Source organism: Denticeps clupeoides, chromosome 9 (assembly GCF_900700375.1).
Source record: "Denticeps clupeoides chromosome 9, fDenClu1.1, whole genome shotgun sequence".
Classification (NCBI taxonomy): Eukaryota; Metazoa; Chordata; class Actinopteri; order Clupeiformes; family Denticipitidae; genus Denticeps; species Denticeps clupeoides.
In genome coordinates, this window is record NC_041715.1 from 17,500,981 (window position 1) to 17,519,436 (window position 18,456).

General features: G+C 43.4%; 1 protein-coding gene across 2 annotated transcripts; it reads right to left on the minus strand.

Annotated features, from left to right (window-relative positions):
- Window positions 1-67: 67 nt before the first annotated feature.
- On the minus strand, window positions 68-14,472 carry ccdc138 (coiled-coil domain containing 138). Of its 2 annotated transcripts, none has more exons than XM_028991440.1 (15): window positions 14,337-14,472; window positions 14,208-14,247; window positions 13,574-13,691; window positions 13,396-13,493; window positions 13,139-13,314; window positions 12,899-13,057; window positions 10,155-10,274; window positions 9,957-10,034; window positions 9,770-9,883; window positions 8,742-8,891; window positions 8,344-8,460; window positions 7,657-7,822; window positions 4,580-4,756; window positions 988-1,126; window positions 68-371 (listed from the first exon to the last, which is right to left on the minus strand). In XM_028991440.1, the coding sequence occupies exons 1-15, from the start codon at window positions 14,391-14,393 to the stop codon at window positions 236-238; spliced, it is 1,845 nt and encodes a 614-aa protein (XP_028847273.1). In that variant the 5' UTR covers window positions 14,394-14,472; the 3' UTR covers window positions 68-235. The 2 variants fall into 2 exon arrangements, with proteins under 2 accessions (XP_028847273.1, XP_028847274.1); XM_028991441.1 differs by having other exon boundaries at window positions 14,152-14,247; window positions 14,337-14,442.
- Window positions 14,473-18,456: the final 3,984 nt, after the last annotated feature.

The following is an 18,456-nucleotide window of genomic DNA, read 5'->3' on the forward strand; positions in this document are numbered from 1 at the left end:
CATTCATTCATTCAATACTTTGGAAATACAAAACTCATGTGTAAATGAAAGACAGGCCATTCAAAGATTTAAATTTGTAAAGTGTCAGTAAGACAAATTAAAACACACATTTTTAATCTCTCTTAAAAACACACACACACACACACACACACACACACACCAGCAAACGTATAAACATTTAGCAGAAATAAATATGAGTCTATGGAGCAGAAAAACAGTACAAACATTCGCTGGTCTAAGGTCGTTGGCCTAAGTTGAAGAGGATGGAGCTGAGGTTGAAGCTGAGGAAGGTGTACGACGGGTCGGCTGTCCTATGCATCTCCTGCAGCAAGAGATGAAGGCCAGATGCCTCAAATAGCCTCTTGTTCTTCCTGTAAAAAGGTTTGGTTTCCATTACAATTGTTTAAACGCAATATGTATAATGAGTTGAAAAGAACAATGCACAAAAATGCTCACTACTAGTTTATAATGTTAAGATGATAAAATTCCCTTGTAAGACCTCATCTTGACTCTCTTACTTCAACAAGTACATTGCTGTTAAAGGAGAAGCTCAATGAAGGGCTAATATAGGATAACTTACAAAGCAAGGTTAGCTTCAAGCAAAAGGAGACTAAGGGGTGACATGATTCCCAGAGTAACCAAGTGCTGACCAGAGAAGGATGGGTTCCCCTTTCTGAACCTTGGTTCCTCTCCCTTCCTGCTTTACGGAGATTTTTCTGGTCACTGTTGCCTCTGGTTTGTTCACTAGGGGCCCTGAGCACTATTCTGTTTGGCGCTTTGTGACAAATGTACATGAAAAGAGGTGTACTGTTATGATATTATGTGTGTGTTATTATGACAATAAAATAAAAAATTGCACCATATGAATCCTACAGCCCTATGCCTTGAGGTGTGTGGATGTACCATGGTCTCCACTAACAGCATGCACCATTACATGGCTCGCTATGGGCATCATACCTGACAGGACCGCTGACATGCAAGACTGACCTGACGTCTGAGAGTTTCTCCAGGAGCATGCTGAGCTTCTCCACCTGAGGAACTTCCAGTCGAGAGCCGCGCAGCAGTGGGGTCACAGACCGGAAGAAGTCCTCTGAACCGCAGGCCTCCAGGAAATGGCTCAGCAGCCCTACCAAGAACCACCACAGACCTGCATTATTACTATATCCAAGGGTCAAAGACAAACAGAGGGACCATTTTATCTTAGATGATTCTTCAGGGAATTAAAAGATCTGAAAGTGTCTTTTAATATCAAAAAAACATTACAGATTATCATATAAATTATAAGACAAGGCTATGGAAAAAATGAATCTCCTGAACATTGCACGCATGTGAACCTCGACAGATATCCAGTAAATGCCTGGCGTGCTCATCAAACCGTCTCTGGGGACTCAGGCACTGGTTCTAATTTGGAAAGAAAAGGCTTTAATCTCGAAGTAGCTGACTGGAACAAGAAAACAGATGTTGATCAGATCCGTCGAGCGGGCAAAGAGAAACATATGAAAATTTGATCAGAAATTGTGATTTCTGAATGTCAGTCCTGGCCTGGTCTCTGGGGCTGACGTCTTAATCCTTGATTATTTTTTTTATATATAAAATCTGGGGTAGGGGCGCCAGATTTTTGCAGGAACTGAGTCCTGCTTTCATCCACCTGACTACAAACTCAGGCCCCTGTAACAATCCGTCGAAAACCAATTACCCCAAAATTCAATAAATTATGGTTTAATTGTGCATGCAGAGACTCCGAGACTGCTTCTATAATGCTGTTTCCATGGCGGCAGCCTGGGAGGCCCTCCCACCCCACCACGTCTGCGTTGAAGTGTGGTTAACATCTGCGTGCCGCCACGAAAACCGCCCTCTCTCTCTCCCGCTGCATTCCTGTGCAGAAGGGTCCGGTGGGCGAGGTGTCGGCGTGTTCTCGCTCTCCACCACCATATGCTCCGGCACGTACGCGGCCACAGGGTAACACACACACATCTGTTTCCTCGCATCTTCACAGGTAAAAGTCCCACGTGAGTTGAGGGCGGGGGGAGGTCGGAGACTTCAAAAGATGCCGGCCGGCCCTTAAAATGCCCCTCGTCCGCGCTGATTTAGGGTCTGAGTTCACGGTTCGCCTCTGCCAGACCCCGGAGCCACATGGAGAGGATTAGCGCCGCAGACAGCAGACGCTGAGCAGGACCTCCGCAAGGACGGCCACTCGGCATGGAGGTGACCTTCAGGTGTCTCCCAGGGACCCCTAAATCTCCCCATAAACTCCCCATAAAGCCCTTTAATTGCCGGGGCTCCTCTCTCGCTCCCTTTTCTGTCCATAAATCACCTGGGGTTCTGCTCCAGCCTCCGGTGGCCCCCTAGTCCCGGTGAATCACGGTTCTGTGCAGCATCAGCGTCAACGGCTTCCCGTTGTGCTAATTAGCAGCTTTTAACCGCTGCTAAATGCTACTATAGTGTTTGTTAAAAATACAAAATCAATAAGCAAAAGCCCACCTCCACATCCTGCACCCGCCGGATGAGTCCTAGACGTCTGAAACAGTGCAGGAAGGGGGCAAAAATTGAATTACACAACAAGTAGAAGGTCATCTTTTGGTGGATGACCCTCATTAGGCTCTGGTTTCCCCTCCTTGAAAGCAGTGGATACACGCTCTGTTGAGAGGCAATGACCATGCACGCACAACCACGCCTGTTCTACTTCTTTTTCGCTTCCTGTCGCGACAGAACTGCGCTACTACATTTCAGAGACATTAGATCCAGGCTGCTGCAACGTCTCTGGTAGCACATGAAGCCACATGCAGACAAAAGCCAGTCGATTTGGCATAAAACAGACCTGGTGCGTGGGTCTGAACGTGTGTGGTCCATTAGAGCAAAACGGATCATTGCGGCGGGTAGAACGTTTGGGCAGGAGACTACGGATTGGTAGATCGGGGGAAAAGCGTTCCAGGGATGCTGCAGGTCAGACTGGAACGGTCTGGGACAAGGAGGGATGACTGAGAATGGCTCTGGGCGCATCTGCTAAACATTTTTGCGTCGAAAACGTTTCACTGATCATCCCATTTAGATGCAAGTGGAACGTAAATACAAGTGCCTTAGCTGTGAGGTAATTACTAGCTGGAGCCCAAACACATTAATGCTCCTAAACAGAACATAATGGAGGGAGCGCTGATGACCTGTGACTTGAGCTTGGCACCAGCGTTCCCGCTCGGCCCTGGTCACTGGCCGAGAGGAACATTTTACAGAAGTATAAACACGGGCAGAAAATGGAAATGAGGTGCTGTTCAACGCTTCTGGAGAGTGGAAAAAGGGGGTGAGGGAAGGAACTGGTTGAGTGTAAAAAGCACTGACTGGTTAAATATCCCACAGAGCTGCATAAACAGACGTAATGAGGCTGTGCAGCGGTTCCATGTGTTTTCATTAGGCACAGGACCATGATGTACGGGCTTTAACAATGTACTTTAAATAAGTACATAAATAAAACTCAGTCTATCGAGTCACACGTGTCTGATTTGGTTTTATGGTTGTTTAAAATGTAAAAAGTATAATAGCATTACATGTCTAGTTCTGATACCAAACACCATTGTTTCAGTCTCAATGCTGAAGATATATAGAGTGAATCAGGAAAGTTAAATTTTTTTCCCGTCAAAACTCTACACACCCCATAATGACACTGTGAAAAATGTTTACTTTGGCAAATGGTTTATTAAAATATTATTAAAAAAAAAAATTATTAGCAATGATTATGAGCAAATTCCATTTTGGAATAAGGCTATAACATAGCAAAATGTGGAAAAATTGATGCGAAGTGAATAAATTGTGATACGAGTGTCGTCCCTTACTCTGTCTGTGGGCCCACAGCCTTACTCATATGCAAATATACTACCTTGTTGTCTAATTAAATTAATTGGGCAAGGTATTAAAACTTCAGTAGGCATGAAATGTGTCCTTAGCAAGATGAAGTGAGGGACAATGGCAGATTTGCAGTAGGAGACCTCACGTCATCTGCAGGTGGAATGACTAGCAGTGTGAAGGTGTCCTAATGCCATTGTTTAACTGAACTTAAAGAATCTTCTGGTTCACAAGGGTGTCATGCATTTATCCCACATGTATCCTGTGCTTTATCTTGAAATAAACTAGGACTTGCACTTGGTAGTAGATTCAGAACCTGCTGCACAGGATGACCTTTCTCACACCCTGAAGGAATGCACTGTATGTGTGTGTATATATACACACACACAATACGACACTGTGTGTGCTACTACTGCGCTGGAATCTGTTAAATAATTAAAAATCCATTATGCCAAGTAATAAATATACAATATAGATAATGTTGAACCAGCCAAAACTGATTCATTTGCTGTATTTCAATATCTGATCAAAATTTACAGAATGAGACTGTCAACAGATTAGGTTTATTAATCTGATTCTTGGGAAACAGGAAGGACAACTCATTCTTTTTTATACATGTTGGCAGGCTACCATAGTATATGCATATTTCAGCCCATCTGTGAGCCACAGTGTCTGTGGGTTTTCATTTCTTCTTGTTGCAAGTACACACAATCATCAATGTAAGTAAGTAATCTGCACTACTCACAGGATTCGGCACACATTTGCATGAAGACATCAATGACCAGGGCGAGCAGGCCGGGGCTCCCCCCTCTCAGGATGGCCAGCAGAGCAGGCAAGGCCTGGTACTGCAGGAAGAGGGCGCGACCCTCCTCCAGCCTCACAGCACAGAGCAGCACGTCTAGGGCCTGGGCCACAGTGTCCACTGCCACACAGAGAAAAAGAGTGAGCATTCTTATTGACTTTTCAGATTTCAGCATCTATTAACGCACCATTTGACTTTGCACAGCAAAATTTGCACTATTTTTAATTTGAACATTTATTATTCATTTCACCTGTTTAGCGCTATCGGTCTCATGTTTTCTTTGATAACCAGATATACAGTACAGACCAAAAGTTTGGACACCCCTTCAATGTGTTTTCTTTATTCTCATGACCATTTACGTTGGTAGATTCTCACTGAAGGCATCAAAACTATGAATGAACACATGTGGAGTTATGTACTTAACAAAAAAAGGTGAAATAAGTAAAAACATGTTTTATATTCTAGTTTCTTTGCTCTGATTACTGCTTTGTACACTCTTGGCATTCTCTCGATGAGCTTCAAGAGGTCGTCACCTGAAATGGTTCTCCAACAGTCTTGAAGGAGTTCCCAGAGGTGTTTAGCACTTGTCGGCCCCTTTGCCTTCACTCTGCGGTCCAGCTCACCCCAAACCATCTCGACTGGGTTCAGGTCCGGTGACTGTGAAGACCAGGTCTCCACTTTAATTTAAGTACATAACTCCACATGTGTTCATTCATAGTTTTGATGCCTTCAGTGAGAATCTACCAACGTAAACGGTCATGAAAATAAAGAAAACACATTGAATGAGAAGGTGTGTCCAAACTTTTGGCCTGTACTGTATATTTAGATATATGGGATTTTAAATCAACGTGACACTGACGTTGATGTTAAGTGACGCAAGTGACCCCCCCACCACCACAACATCAGCAGAAACTGCCCACGAAGACAAACTGAACAGCAACAGCTGGATTATTGTTTCCAACAACAGGGTGCATGTTTCAAATAAAGTGGAAATGCATATACTTTTTTCGGTCAGGGTTTGGGTTACAGTTTTTACAATGTTGAGTGAAACATTTCTCTCATTTTTTTATTTATTTTTTAAACAAATTCTGATCTCATCTAAAAGAATCTGCATAAACAATTCCAGAATTTCATTCACGGTCCGTATTTATTTCTATTTCATTTGTTTGTTCATTTAAACCACATTTACGCTGCGAATGCCTTTAGAACGGACACAAAATCAGTTCCAGTTCGTTGCACCAACGCACGAGAGAGGAGAACGCGAAATGTGAAATCCATTACGGACGACTGCTGCACAAGACAGAATAAGACAATATCTAATATCTTTGATGACTTTTCTTCTCTCTCCAAAGCAGATTTCGAGGCAGAAAACATCTTGACTGTATATTACTTGGCTTTTTACAAAACAATTAGGTTAATATAGGTATGGGAAAAACAAGAGCTTAAGTTAAAAAAAAAAAAAAAAAATCACGTCAAAAGCATTATGCCAGAGTGGGCATCACCAGAGACGTGCCAGTGTGTCCTCACGTACCCTTCACCATTAGAAATGTACTTATTTATTTCCCCAAAGGGAATATTTTCCAATGCTTTGACATGAAATGCTTCGAACGTGACCTTGGCGTGCTGGTTAGGATTTCTGCACATCTGTACCAAGCGGTAAAGGAGGGATAAAAACAACTTGGGGATAATGAGGGTTACATAAACCCGGAGAGGCAAACGGGGTGTTAAGACAGCACTGGTTTTAAAAAATAAAATTAAACAGACTTTACACGTTTGTGGGACCTGTCAGACTGATACTTGCCAGATGTAATGCTGTGGACCACAGAAATGAATCTAATTCTGACTCCTGATTATCAAAATGTCAAAGAACCATAAGATGCAATACGTCAATTTTAAAATGTGTTGTTCTCAGTGCGAGGTAGTCTGGAACTGAGCGGCTCTCATCACGGTAGACTCAAACTTTTCTGTTTTTGAAGACTAAAAATAAAGGTTTCTCTCATATCTACAATTCAGTTTCATGTCAGTCTGAGGGATGGAAGATGTCAGCAATTGAAATCACTTGGGGGAACATGTGGTGGAGTGGCAGGCTGGACCACAGATCAAAAAAAGCCTCATTCCACGTTCATCTGTCTTTAACTACAAGCTGGGCCCATTACATGTACTGAAAAAAAACTAAACTATTTATCTATTTTAATTGCAGAAAAATGACGGTCCGGAGCATGGAGCACATGTAAAATCTCTCTGATCCGAGTTGATGGAAAAAAGACAACATTGCCATCTGCTGTGGATTGCTCAGCGGTACATCTGGTACTGGGTTTAGGGATGAAAGCAGCAAGCCCACCTGGCCTCAAACCTGGTTACCAAAGGTTTGATAGGAAAATATTGTGGTCAAGTTATATGTTTGCGATCTTTTTTTTAAATATTTGAATAGGGATCTTGTTTGGGCTATTTCTTCCACTTGCAACAAAAAAAAATGTAAATTTCCTAGATCCACTGACACCTATTAATAAACATAAATATATGTTGAAAAAATAAAAAGCAGCATGTTGGGCGGTGTTGACTGTGCCTTCACTTAAAATTATGTAACAGACTCAAGACTCGCCCGTCTTAAACTGCTTTTAACTTTACACGGTTACATGCACTAACTAATTCTCCACAACCTCTTATTCCCAATGAGGGTCCCGGGACTCAACCAGGGCATATGGAATTGGACATGTTTTACATCAAGGACAAAATTTTCAAAATAAAAGAATGAGAGAAAAACATTGTTATATTTCTGGAAAAAATAACAGTATTCTAAAGTTTTATTTGACCAAATACAAATCCAATCAGCAGTTACATGGACAGTCTCCATGGAGACACTCAGGATTAAGTGTCTTGCTCATGGCACAATGGTAATGGGGTTTGAACCTGGGACTTGGTAGTCTTCTGGTTCATAGGTACCCACTAGGCTACTACCACTCTTTAAAAATCCATTCTTCCATCCATGTTTGTAGCACATTGCTGGAGTGCTGCGATACCTTGACTGATGGTTCTGAGGATGATAAGTGTAGCCAGAAGCCTAGTATGGAGACAGGGGCTCTTGAAGAGAGGACAGGATCTGCTCTTCCTTGAGGTGTTGGGGTTGGTGGGCCCTCTGAACATCTCCTCTCCCAGCCTGCGCAGGGTGGAGGTCAAGACAGCGTGCTGGCAGAGGAACAGAAGTGAGAAATGTGTGTATATATATATATATATATATATATATATATATATATATATATATATACACACACACACACACACACACACACACACACACACACACACACACACACACACACACCTTCGGCAGGCGTTGGACGGAGTAAAGACGCTCCACCATGTGCTTCTCACAACATGATTTTTAACTTTTGAACATAAGTCGAGTGCTTGAGCAAACCATGGTATTTTAGGTTTGCCCCGCTGAGATGCTATAAATACCTTAAGGCCGAACATATGCTACAATCAAACGAGAACCTGAAATCTTTGGTTGGACGTCCAACATGCGTAGTTATCCTGAATTCCAGTCGTCTTTAAGAGCTCAACTGGCTACAGATCTGCACCATATATGAAAAATTACTCTCATTCCCGGCACAATTTATGCGCTTGGCTCACACATCAGTGCAAATCTGACCTCTGGTTGTCCACTTGTGATTCATCAGCCCAAACTGCGGTAAGAATGGTAATACCTGCCCGCCGTGGTCCAACTGACTTAGAGACCAGTGAACGAACTTCAGCAGCGGCAGATGGAGGACAGACTCAGCCTCGGTTGTCTGGTGGAAGAGCTCGGCCAGCACCGGCAGTGCCTGCGGAGGTACACATAATGTGCGTGTGTGTTACTGAGGTTATTCATTTATTCCCTTGCCTAAATCTCTCAGAAACAAAATAACATACAGGCTATTGTTTCAAGTACAGGGATGGAGCTGTGGGAGAGAGTCACCGTTACCATTTTCCCAGACAGGAAAACAAAGGCCATCTTTGAGCGTGGCGTGTTCAAACACGACGAACCTCCGTACCTGCTGTATCAGGCGGGGTAAGAGCTGGCACCAGCCACGTGAGAAATCCAATACGCGCTGCTTATACAGACCTGCGAACATTTCTCATGGAGGGAACAGGGCGGGGGCGGCGGAGTCAGGCTCCAGGGCCCGCCTCCTTCCCCTGGCCGCGCCACGTTACTGTCCAGCACCCAGTCGGTCAGGAGGACCACAAGCTTCAAGGAGCTGCTGTGGCTAGGGCCCTGCAGGAAGTGAAGTTCAGAGTCACTTTGTTGTTACTGTGATCGGTGGTCAGTTAATCAGCAGAAATTACAAAGTGCGGTTTGTGTCGAACTGTATGTCTGCCCAACTATGTGGTGTGTGGTGTTCCTCAGAATCAAAATAGCTCGTCTAAATAATGCAATAGATCAAAAATGGGGGTAAGAAAAGGAGAGAAAAAAAAAAAAAAAAAAAAAAAAAAAAAAAAAACACACCACACCACCATGCTGATTGCAGTAATTGCAATCGCATGTAATCAGTCTTCATTATGGCCTGTTGGGTTTCAGGCTAATTGGCTCTAATCAAAACTATAATGATAACTATATGAAGTGAAGTGATTGTCACATGTGATACACAGCAGCACAGCACACGGTGCACACAGTGAAATTTATCCTCTGCATTTAACCCATCACCCTGAGTGAGCAGTGGGCAGCCATGACAGGCGCCCGGGGAGCAGTGTGTGGGGACGGTGCTTTTGCTCAGTGGCACCTCAGTGGCACCTTGGCAGATCGGGATTCGAACCGGCAACCTTCTGATTACGGGGCCGCTTCCTTAACCGCTAGGCCACCACTGCCCCAATTCATCCAGTACAGCACAGACAACAGGGAGACTTGCGAACGCTTCCGGCAGCAGTGCTCACACAACGCCGACTGCGCCGACTACTCTATTCCACATTGTGCTAATGTCACAGAGAGTAAAAAAGGTCCTGTTTTTGGTAAACAAAACATTTGGTGGCCCAGATGTCCATGCACCCAAGGGTGCCATGACACCAAGGGTGATGGGTTAACTGTGTCACATGTGACAACTGATCAGTTTCACTTCACTTCTTTTTTTGTAGTTTTCCTGTAGTAATGTTGTTTACCTTCGCCTGTTTACCAGAGGAACATGGCTTCTCCTGTTTGACAATCTTGGATTCAGGTACCTTAGAACAAATGGCGTCCCGTCCTTTATGTGCCATCGAGAACTCATGCTTTCTCTATTGAGAAAATAAAATAGACGATAGACACGTATTGCACCATCTTTACGCCACCTTTCCCATCACTACTCACCTGGAGGTTTTCCAGACGGGCTTGCACTTTCCTCGAATGACTCTCCAGCTTCTTGTTCTCCTCGTTAACATCTGCTAGCTGCAAAGTTGTGCAATGAGATGACAACTACAGCATCTAACAACCAAATGACATGTTAACCATGTTTGATAAATATTTTGAATGAGCCTGTCATAATGCATGCGTGTTGCCACGTGTCACCTGCTTCTTCAAGCTGTCATTTAACTCCTTCATGGTGTCAAGGCTAGATTTCATCCTCCTGATCTCTTTAGTCTTCTCTTTCAGAGCCACACCAAGATGACTGACCTCTCGTTGGTGTTTCTGAGGGATGGGAAAAGGGAACATATATTTCAGTGTTTAAACAAATTTAGAAATACTTTTTCTGAAAGTTGTACCCTCAAAATCAATTGCCCAATCATGCAATTTATTGATTGCCACCATGGGATCATTAAGACCAGTATATGCTCCTTGGTAATGGGTATACATGCAGTGTGTGTACTAGGGTGGTCACATCTTATGTATTTATCTCTAATTCAATTAAAATAATCTACTCCTTAAAATAAACCAACACAATTAATTGTGGTGTGGGTGTGTCTGCTATGCAGGAAACGACATAGACCCTGGCCAATGTATTCACATTGAAGATAAATTAATTTGACTGGCTGGTGACAGCTCCAATTTTTTGCTACAAGCAACATAAAGCTACAAACCCACAATTCAGTACCTCTGCGCATGAGGTCACCCCATTCAAAATGAAAGCGAAATGCCTCCGTTCACAACGATTGTCGTTGTGAAGCACTGCAGCACAGCACACGGTGACACAATGAAATGTGTCGTCTGTTTTAACAAATCACCCTTGGTCAGCAGTGGGCAGCCATGAGAGGCGCCCGGGGAGCAGTGTGTGGGCACGGTGCTTTGATCAAGGGGACCTCAGTGGCACCTTGACTGTTCAGACTTTAAATCCAAAATATGGAATCATATTTGTGCTAAACGTTTGAAACAAAACTTTCCTAATATCAAACAAAAACATGACGGTGAAATGTAAAATACGGGAAGAACTAGAAGAACGGTAAGAATCTAGTCACAACTAGAACAGAGTGACCCTGTGACAGGGACTAAGAACAATAACTAAAAAGCACCTGTCATGGTCCTGACTATAGAGCACCAACATCCGGTATGATGAACACGGACCCAGGTTCAAATCCCACTTACTACCATTGTGTGCCTGAGCAAGACACTTAACCCTGAGTGTCTCCAGGGGGGGGGGGCGATCTCAGTCGGCGATCCCCACATGCTTCAAGGAGTCCATCATCGTTCCAGTCCAAAAGAAACCCCATCCTGCCTCCCTCAACGACTACCGCCCTGTAGCCCTCACCTCAGTTGTGAGGTTGGTCAGAGACTTCATCATTTCTTCATTACCGGACACACTCGACCCACTGCAGTTTGCCTACAGTCCAAACCGTCATCTCACATCAACGCCACACAGCACTCACCCACCATGACACTCAGAATGGAAATTATGTTAAAATGCTTTTCATTGACTACAGTTCAGCATTTAACACAATAATCCCATCCACACTCACCAGCAAGCTGGAGCACCTGGGACTCAGCTCATCTCACAGTCAGTGGATCTCCAACTTCCTAACTGGGAGACCACGGGCAGTAAGGATGGGCGGACATGTCTCCCCCACCATCCCTCTCAGCACTGGAGCCTGCCAGGGCTGTGTTTTGAGCCCCCTGATGTACTCTCTGCAGATCCACGACTGTGCAGACACAACAAACTCCACCACCATCAAGTTTGCTGATGACACCGTCATGGTGGGTCTGATCTCTGACAACGACGAGATGGCCTACCTGGAGGAGATTGGAAATCTGGAGAACTGGTGCCAGAGGAACAATAGTGGATTTTAATAGGAGAGGAACTACCAGACCCCTGTCATCAACAGGAGCCCAGTGGAGAGAGTGGACAGCTTCCGTTACCGCGGTGTTTGCATCACGCAGGACCTGTCATGGTCCTGTCACATCAACACCATGGTGAAAAAGGCCCGGCAGTGTCTCTACCACCTCAGACGCTTGAGAGACTTAAGACTGCCTTCCAAGGTGCTCAGGAACTTCTACTCCTGCACCATAGAGAGCATCCTGACGGGAAACATCTCAACCTGGTTCGGCAACAGCACCATGCAGGACAGGCGAGCCCTACAGAGGGTGGTACAAACAGCTGAACGCATCATCTGTACCAAGCTCCCTGACCTTCAACATACTTCCAATCACTAGTTCTGGGGAATGAAGCGGTCACTCAAATACCTTATAAGGTGAAGCCCCGCCCACACAAGAGATAGTAGCCTAGTGGGGTGGTAGTAGCCTAGCGGGAAACACACTCACCTATGAACCAGAAGACCCAGGTTCAAATCCCACTTAATACCATTGTGTCCCTGAGCAAGACACTTAACCCTGAGTGTCTCCAGGGGGGGACTGTCCCTGTAACTACTGACTGTAAGTCACTCTGGATAAGGGCGTCTGATAAATTATGTAAATGAAAGAGAAAAGTGACAGAATTCCAACCGACTGAAAAGCCAGCAGTGAAACTGTAAAAACGAGCAGCGTAACTGAAAGGCTCAGAAGTGAAAATGAAAAAGAGCGAAATGTAAGCAAAAATATTATGTCAAAATTCCAGCCTCCTATTTTACATTTCAACGTCGTATTTTTTTTTGCAATAAAAATTTTGGAACAAATCTGATTCCATACCACAACCCTTTTGACTAATGTTACGGCCTGTGTCTCACTCCCACAATTCTGTGAAGTATTACTGAAGATCAAGCCCTAAAAACTATTCTTTGTTAAATGTGCAATTAATTTGTTGAAGAAACTTTAATCAATTGACATGTGGTAACAAATGCAGCCTTCTGTGTGATATTCGCATGAAGTCCACTGTCTTCGGTTCTGACCTCCTGCAGCGCCTCAATGTGGTGGTGCACCGCCTCCTCCAGCCCGCTGATCTTCAGTAAAGCGTCATGGTGGTGGAACCCGGACTTCTCCCTCTGCTCCACCTGACGCTCCCTCTCCTGCAGCTCTTCTGCCCACTGCTTCTGATTCTTCCGCTCCAGCTGCGCATAAGGCAACAGGTTGCTAAAGTAATGATAGCAGAATAATGAATAATTAAACAAAAAATATATAATTAACACTACCTGCAGTTTTTCACTGATCTTTAGCATTTCCTGATGCACCTGCCCCAGACCCCTTAATGAGAAAGTAATGTTGAGTGAATTCTCATGTTTCTCCTGCATGCCTTCTCTTCTAAAACCTGTTGGCTCTGGTGAGCTGCATCTTGAAGTTCGTACGAAGTTTGAAGGTAAGGTCACATCTAAAGGGGCAAACATGCATTAAAATGTCATTATAATACGCACACAGCTAATTAATTATCATTCCGGTGTTGAAACTGTACCGGCATCCGTGGACAGGATGTTAGGTTCTAAATCAGCCTCTGTGCCTTCATTGTGAAGGTCAACATCAAGGTCGTCGGATAGATCAGCAAGATCTAGCCTGGTTAAAACATATATCAGGTTCACACAGACATTTTATATTTTAAACACTCACAGTAACAGTAAAAGATTTTCACTCACTGAGATGGATAATTTGATACGGCTTTGTACAGCTCCTCCAAGGCGTGGTCAAAGCTCTGAATGTCTTCATCAATGGATTCAGAAGTTGGTGGACATTCAGGATTTGGCATTATGGGTTCTTGTCAAAAACATGAAAAGTAAATATTTAGTTTGAATAACATTTAGATTTCAAGCATGCAATTCACACGCTCATATTTTAATGAATAATCACATATATTTAACGCCTGTGTCAGGATTTCACTGTACTCGATTTTCAACGTGTTCAGCATCTCTTCAGCTATTTACCGTGTGCTTAGTGCACATCCCCTTTACCCAGACCGAGGACCCTGTCACCCCATAATGGAAAACTTCCCATTAAGGCGACAAACCAGAAGACATGAATACAGAATACAAGCCCAAATGGCCACGCTGCTTTTTATTCAATTCACATTTCGAATTTTCTTTTATTACCCATCGTTTCTGTAGTCTTCTCTCCCTTGCCCCGCACATAGAACATGGTTTAGATGTACCACATTTCCCAGACAGACCAAAGTCCTAAAAAACTCCTATACAATCCGTCTTTATATATTTTATATGACCTGCGGTAAGGACACGACAACGTCTGCCAGGTTTCCTCCGTTTCCAGGAAACTCACCGCGCTCCCTCGCAGCCAAAATCTCGCAGTCGGAAGTAACCTGTTGGCGGAAACGACACGGATGAACACGGGCAACAGATACAATACTAATACACTAATATTACAACGAAACGTGAGTCTGAACAGTACCGCGTCTCCGCGCTTCTCTTTTCTAGCCTCGACATCAGAGTCCGGCGAGTCGCTCATTTTCAGCGGAGAAACCCCGACGTTTCAAACGAGCCGCCGCGGGGACGCGACGCCGAGTTCACCCGGAAGTAAAGTCGGCCTGTCCAGGTCCGGCTGCGTCCGGAGCAGCGACGCGACGCGAAGTGACAGTGATTGTTTGAGATGCATTTACATTTTACATTTTAGAAGCAGCCATTGTGTGAGGACGGTACACTGACGATTCGGGACTTGAAACGGCAGCCCCGGGTAAAAGCGTCCATTTCCACAGCCGCCTTTGACTGCCACTTGTATACTCGAGAATCAGATGGTCCAGAATTTAGGAAATACGGCACAGGTGGTTCGAGAAGGCTGCCATAGATATAAACACTAGATGTCGCGTTGAATGGGGCGTCTGTGGGAGTGAATACGTCGACAGAGCCGCCATCTTGGGAGGGGCTGGGCTTTTTTACATTGATGGACGTCTATCAGGGCCAAGGTGGAACACAGAATTTAAGCACCATAAAGCGGCAAATTTCAGAAGCGACTTTTATTTGTCTTGGTTCGTTTCAAATGTCAGACATAGCCACGAATAAATAGATAACAACGTCTTTTTTTAAAACATAGCATAATTTTATATTCAAAATATAATCTGCATATAGGCATTTCGAAATAAACTTAAACTATACTCCTATTACATCCAGAACAATGCAAATATAACCACCACAATAAAGCCAGCAATGTCAGCTGACAGACCCTGACAAACATAATAAGACCTGTAGCTTTACCACTCATACATTTATATTGTAGCGTTTGCAGCCAATAGGGCTGGGCTAATTTACATATTGCCGCCTCTAGGGGTAGTGAGGCAAGGTTCTACCCATCGTTAGGGCGAGTTGGTGGGCTGTTAACTGGAAATTGGGGGTAATTAGAACAGGCAAAATCACACGTATTGTGATTTTAAGTGATTGCCTCCCCTGTTGTCCTCTTGGTGTGACTAACAGTCCTAACCAGCCAACAAGTGAGGAGATGCTCCAGGAGACTCAGAACCAGTGACAGCATCTTACTACAGGAGTGAGACGGTCAAGGTTACGGCCGCTGCCCTGCCACCACAGAATTTAACCAGAATCATCTCTGACAAGAGATGATGTAGAAAGGATGGTGAAGGAAATTGTAGAGATGCAGCAGGCACTAGAACAGCAAAAACAAGAAAAGACCACAAGGAATTGTCTTGCATGTTGCAGCCAAAATCCCGCTTCCTTGGTGATGGCTCGAACATTCATTTTTTTTATCCGTCAGTGGAAGTTAAATTCTTCTGCTGCTCTCGAAAGATGTTCCAGACCAACGCAGCCGAGGGTCTCACTGATCCCAGGATGAGCTTCCAGGACTTTGCTGCTACTGCTTTCTTCCAACAGGAACTAGTGGTGGCCTAACGGTTAAGGAAGTGGCCCCGTAATCAGAAGGTTGCCGGTTCGAATCCCGATCTGCCAAGGTGCCACTGAGGTGTCACTGAGCAAAGCACCGTCCCCACACACTGCTCCCCGGGCGCCTGTCATGGCTGCCCACTGTTCACTCAGGGTGATGGGTTAAATGCAGAGGACACATTTCACTGTGTGTGCTGCACTGCTGTGTATCACATGTGACAATCACTTCACTTTATACTTTTTATTATTTAGAAAGGTCAAAAGTATCCCACTGGACATCTATGCAGATTCTGCCACTTACCACTGAAGCAGGGTCCTAACAGCCTCCATATACATACTGGTTTTGCTGGTGTTGCAGGAAAAGTGCATTTACTGTCCTGCAAAAGTCTACTCTTTATACCATGTACAGATGACCTTGGAGAAGTTTCAAAAGTCTCTGTTTTATGAGACAGAAGAGAGAAAAAAGTAGCACATTACCTGCTACTTCAGCTAGAGTTTTATTCATGTAATTCATCATAGTTTCAGACCTTATTATTACATATTTAAAAAAAAAAAACTTTCATACTAATTTTGTCATTTGAGTAACCCATGGAACTAAAAATCTGTATACATATACACTTGAATTGGTGATTATTGTTTTAAATGTTTATAAGTTCTCAAGACTTGTAATGTGTACTTAAAGCGATGAAGTGCAGTTTACAGTTTGTTTAAAGTGTCCTCTATTCTTTCTCTATATAGTTGATACAATGACTATAAGGGTGGTAGTAGCCTAGTGGGTAACACACTCTCCTATGAACCAGAAGACCCAGGTTCAATTCCCAATTACTACCATTGTGTCCCTGAGCAATACACTTAACCTTGAGTGTGTCCTGGGGGGACTGTCCCTGTAACTACTGATTGTAAGATTGTAAGGGTGTCTGATAAATTCTGTAAATATAAATAAAGTTTATTATTAAACATTGCTTTTATACTTACATTTTCATTATGCAGTTTAAATTGAGTTTAAACAGCTGTGTCATAAAACTGTAATATGTCAGTTCTGTGAATTTGAAATGTAACAATTGTTCTGGGAATTAATAATTAAACACACGTTGACAAACAAATGAAAAAATAGATAATAACTAATTATAGTAACCAAATGATTACTTGTGATTCATTATTAAGTTGGAATAGGTTTGTAAATTAAATACAACTGATACAAAGCTAATGTTAAATGTACAATATTTGCAAATAAAACCCTACAATTTAAGTTATAGCAGACATTTGATAAAGTCTGAGATCCTTGTCCTCTGAGAAACCACTAGAGCAAAAAGCTCAAATCCTATTGGCTGTCTTTTGTCTTTTGCACCCTATTGGCTGGTTGTCTGTTATGACTATCCGCAACCGGGGCACATTGTGATTTTAAATGAATGCCTCCCCTGCTGTCCTCTTGATGTACCTGTTCCTGGTGCAGTGGGGCAGTGGTGGCCTACTGGTTCGAATCCCGATCTGCCAAGTTACCACTGAGGTGCCACTGAGCAAAGCACCGTCCCCACACACTGCTCCCCGGGCGCCTGTCATGGCTGCCCACTGCTCACTCAGGGTGATGGGTTAAATGCAGAGGACAAATTTCACTGTGTGCACTCTGTGCTGTGCTGCTGTGTATCACGTGTGACAATCACTTCACTTTCACTTTCACTAAAGGTTCTGACTAATAAAAGACTTTTTGGAGCTACTCAGCTGTGTCTCTTCCCTCCCCATCACGAGCTCGTTCGCTACAATATATCCGTTTTTATTCAAAGCAACAGGTATATATTCGGATTTGTAGAGAACTATAGACAATGAACTGTACACAATACATTTTTCAGACAAGGACAATATTTTATTTTTTATATTTAATATGGAAGATGAACATCCATTTACCTGCTTATTTGGGAAAAAATAACTCTAGACAGGGCAGGTCCATACACAGAGGCATTTTGTATAGATTTGTATAGATATAGGTGTCCATATGAGGCGCCCCCTATGCCATATATCAAGAAAATCAAGAAAAACAACAAATTAGTTATCAGTGGCAGAGTAATTCATGGGATTTCAAATTGACCCAAAATAAATCGATTTAACTCAAGTTCATGGTTTGTGTACATAGTCCACCACTGCCTTTCTTAAGTCTGTAGGTCTGTGAACCAGCACTCTCTTACTAATGTTAATTTGACTTGTAAACTTGTTAGAAGAAAATATATTTAAGAGTGTCAGTGAACATTTTAGAGCAAAATGTCCATTGTCTTAATTCAAGAGACTAATTATGAACATCTTTGAGATCTCTTTCCCTTGACAAGGTCTGATAACAATGATTATAGGAGAGGATTGCTGAGAAATAATTTTCTATCAGGCCTCGTAACTATGACGAATTTGGGAGATTTTAAATGAGAGTGATATGGACAATATAATTGGAAAGAGTTAGGGCACTTTTCAGCAACGGCTTTTTGCTCTAAAGTTGATCTAACTAATGTGCCCAAGTCTGTTTTCGGTCTTGGTCTTGGTACCCTCCGGTGATCTTGATTACAACACTAGCTCAAACTGAACAAGATTATTACAGTCTAATACGGTTGTATTCTGTGGGTCAGGGCGCTTTATTTAATTCCTTATATCAGCAGTCAGTGGGCTCATTTGTCAGTAAACTGATATGATTTATGTTTGCCAAA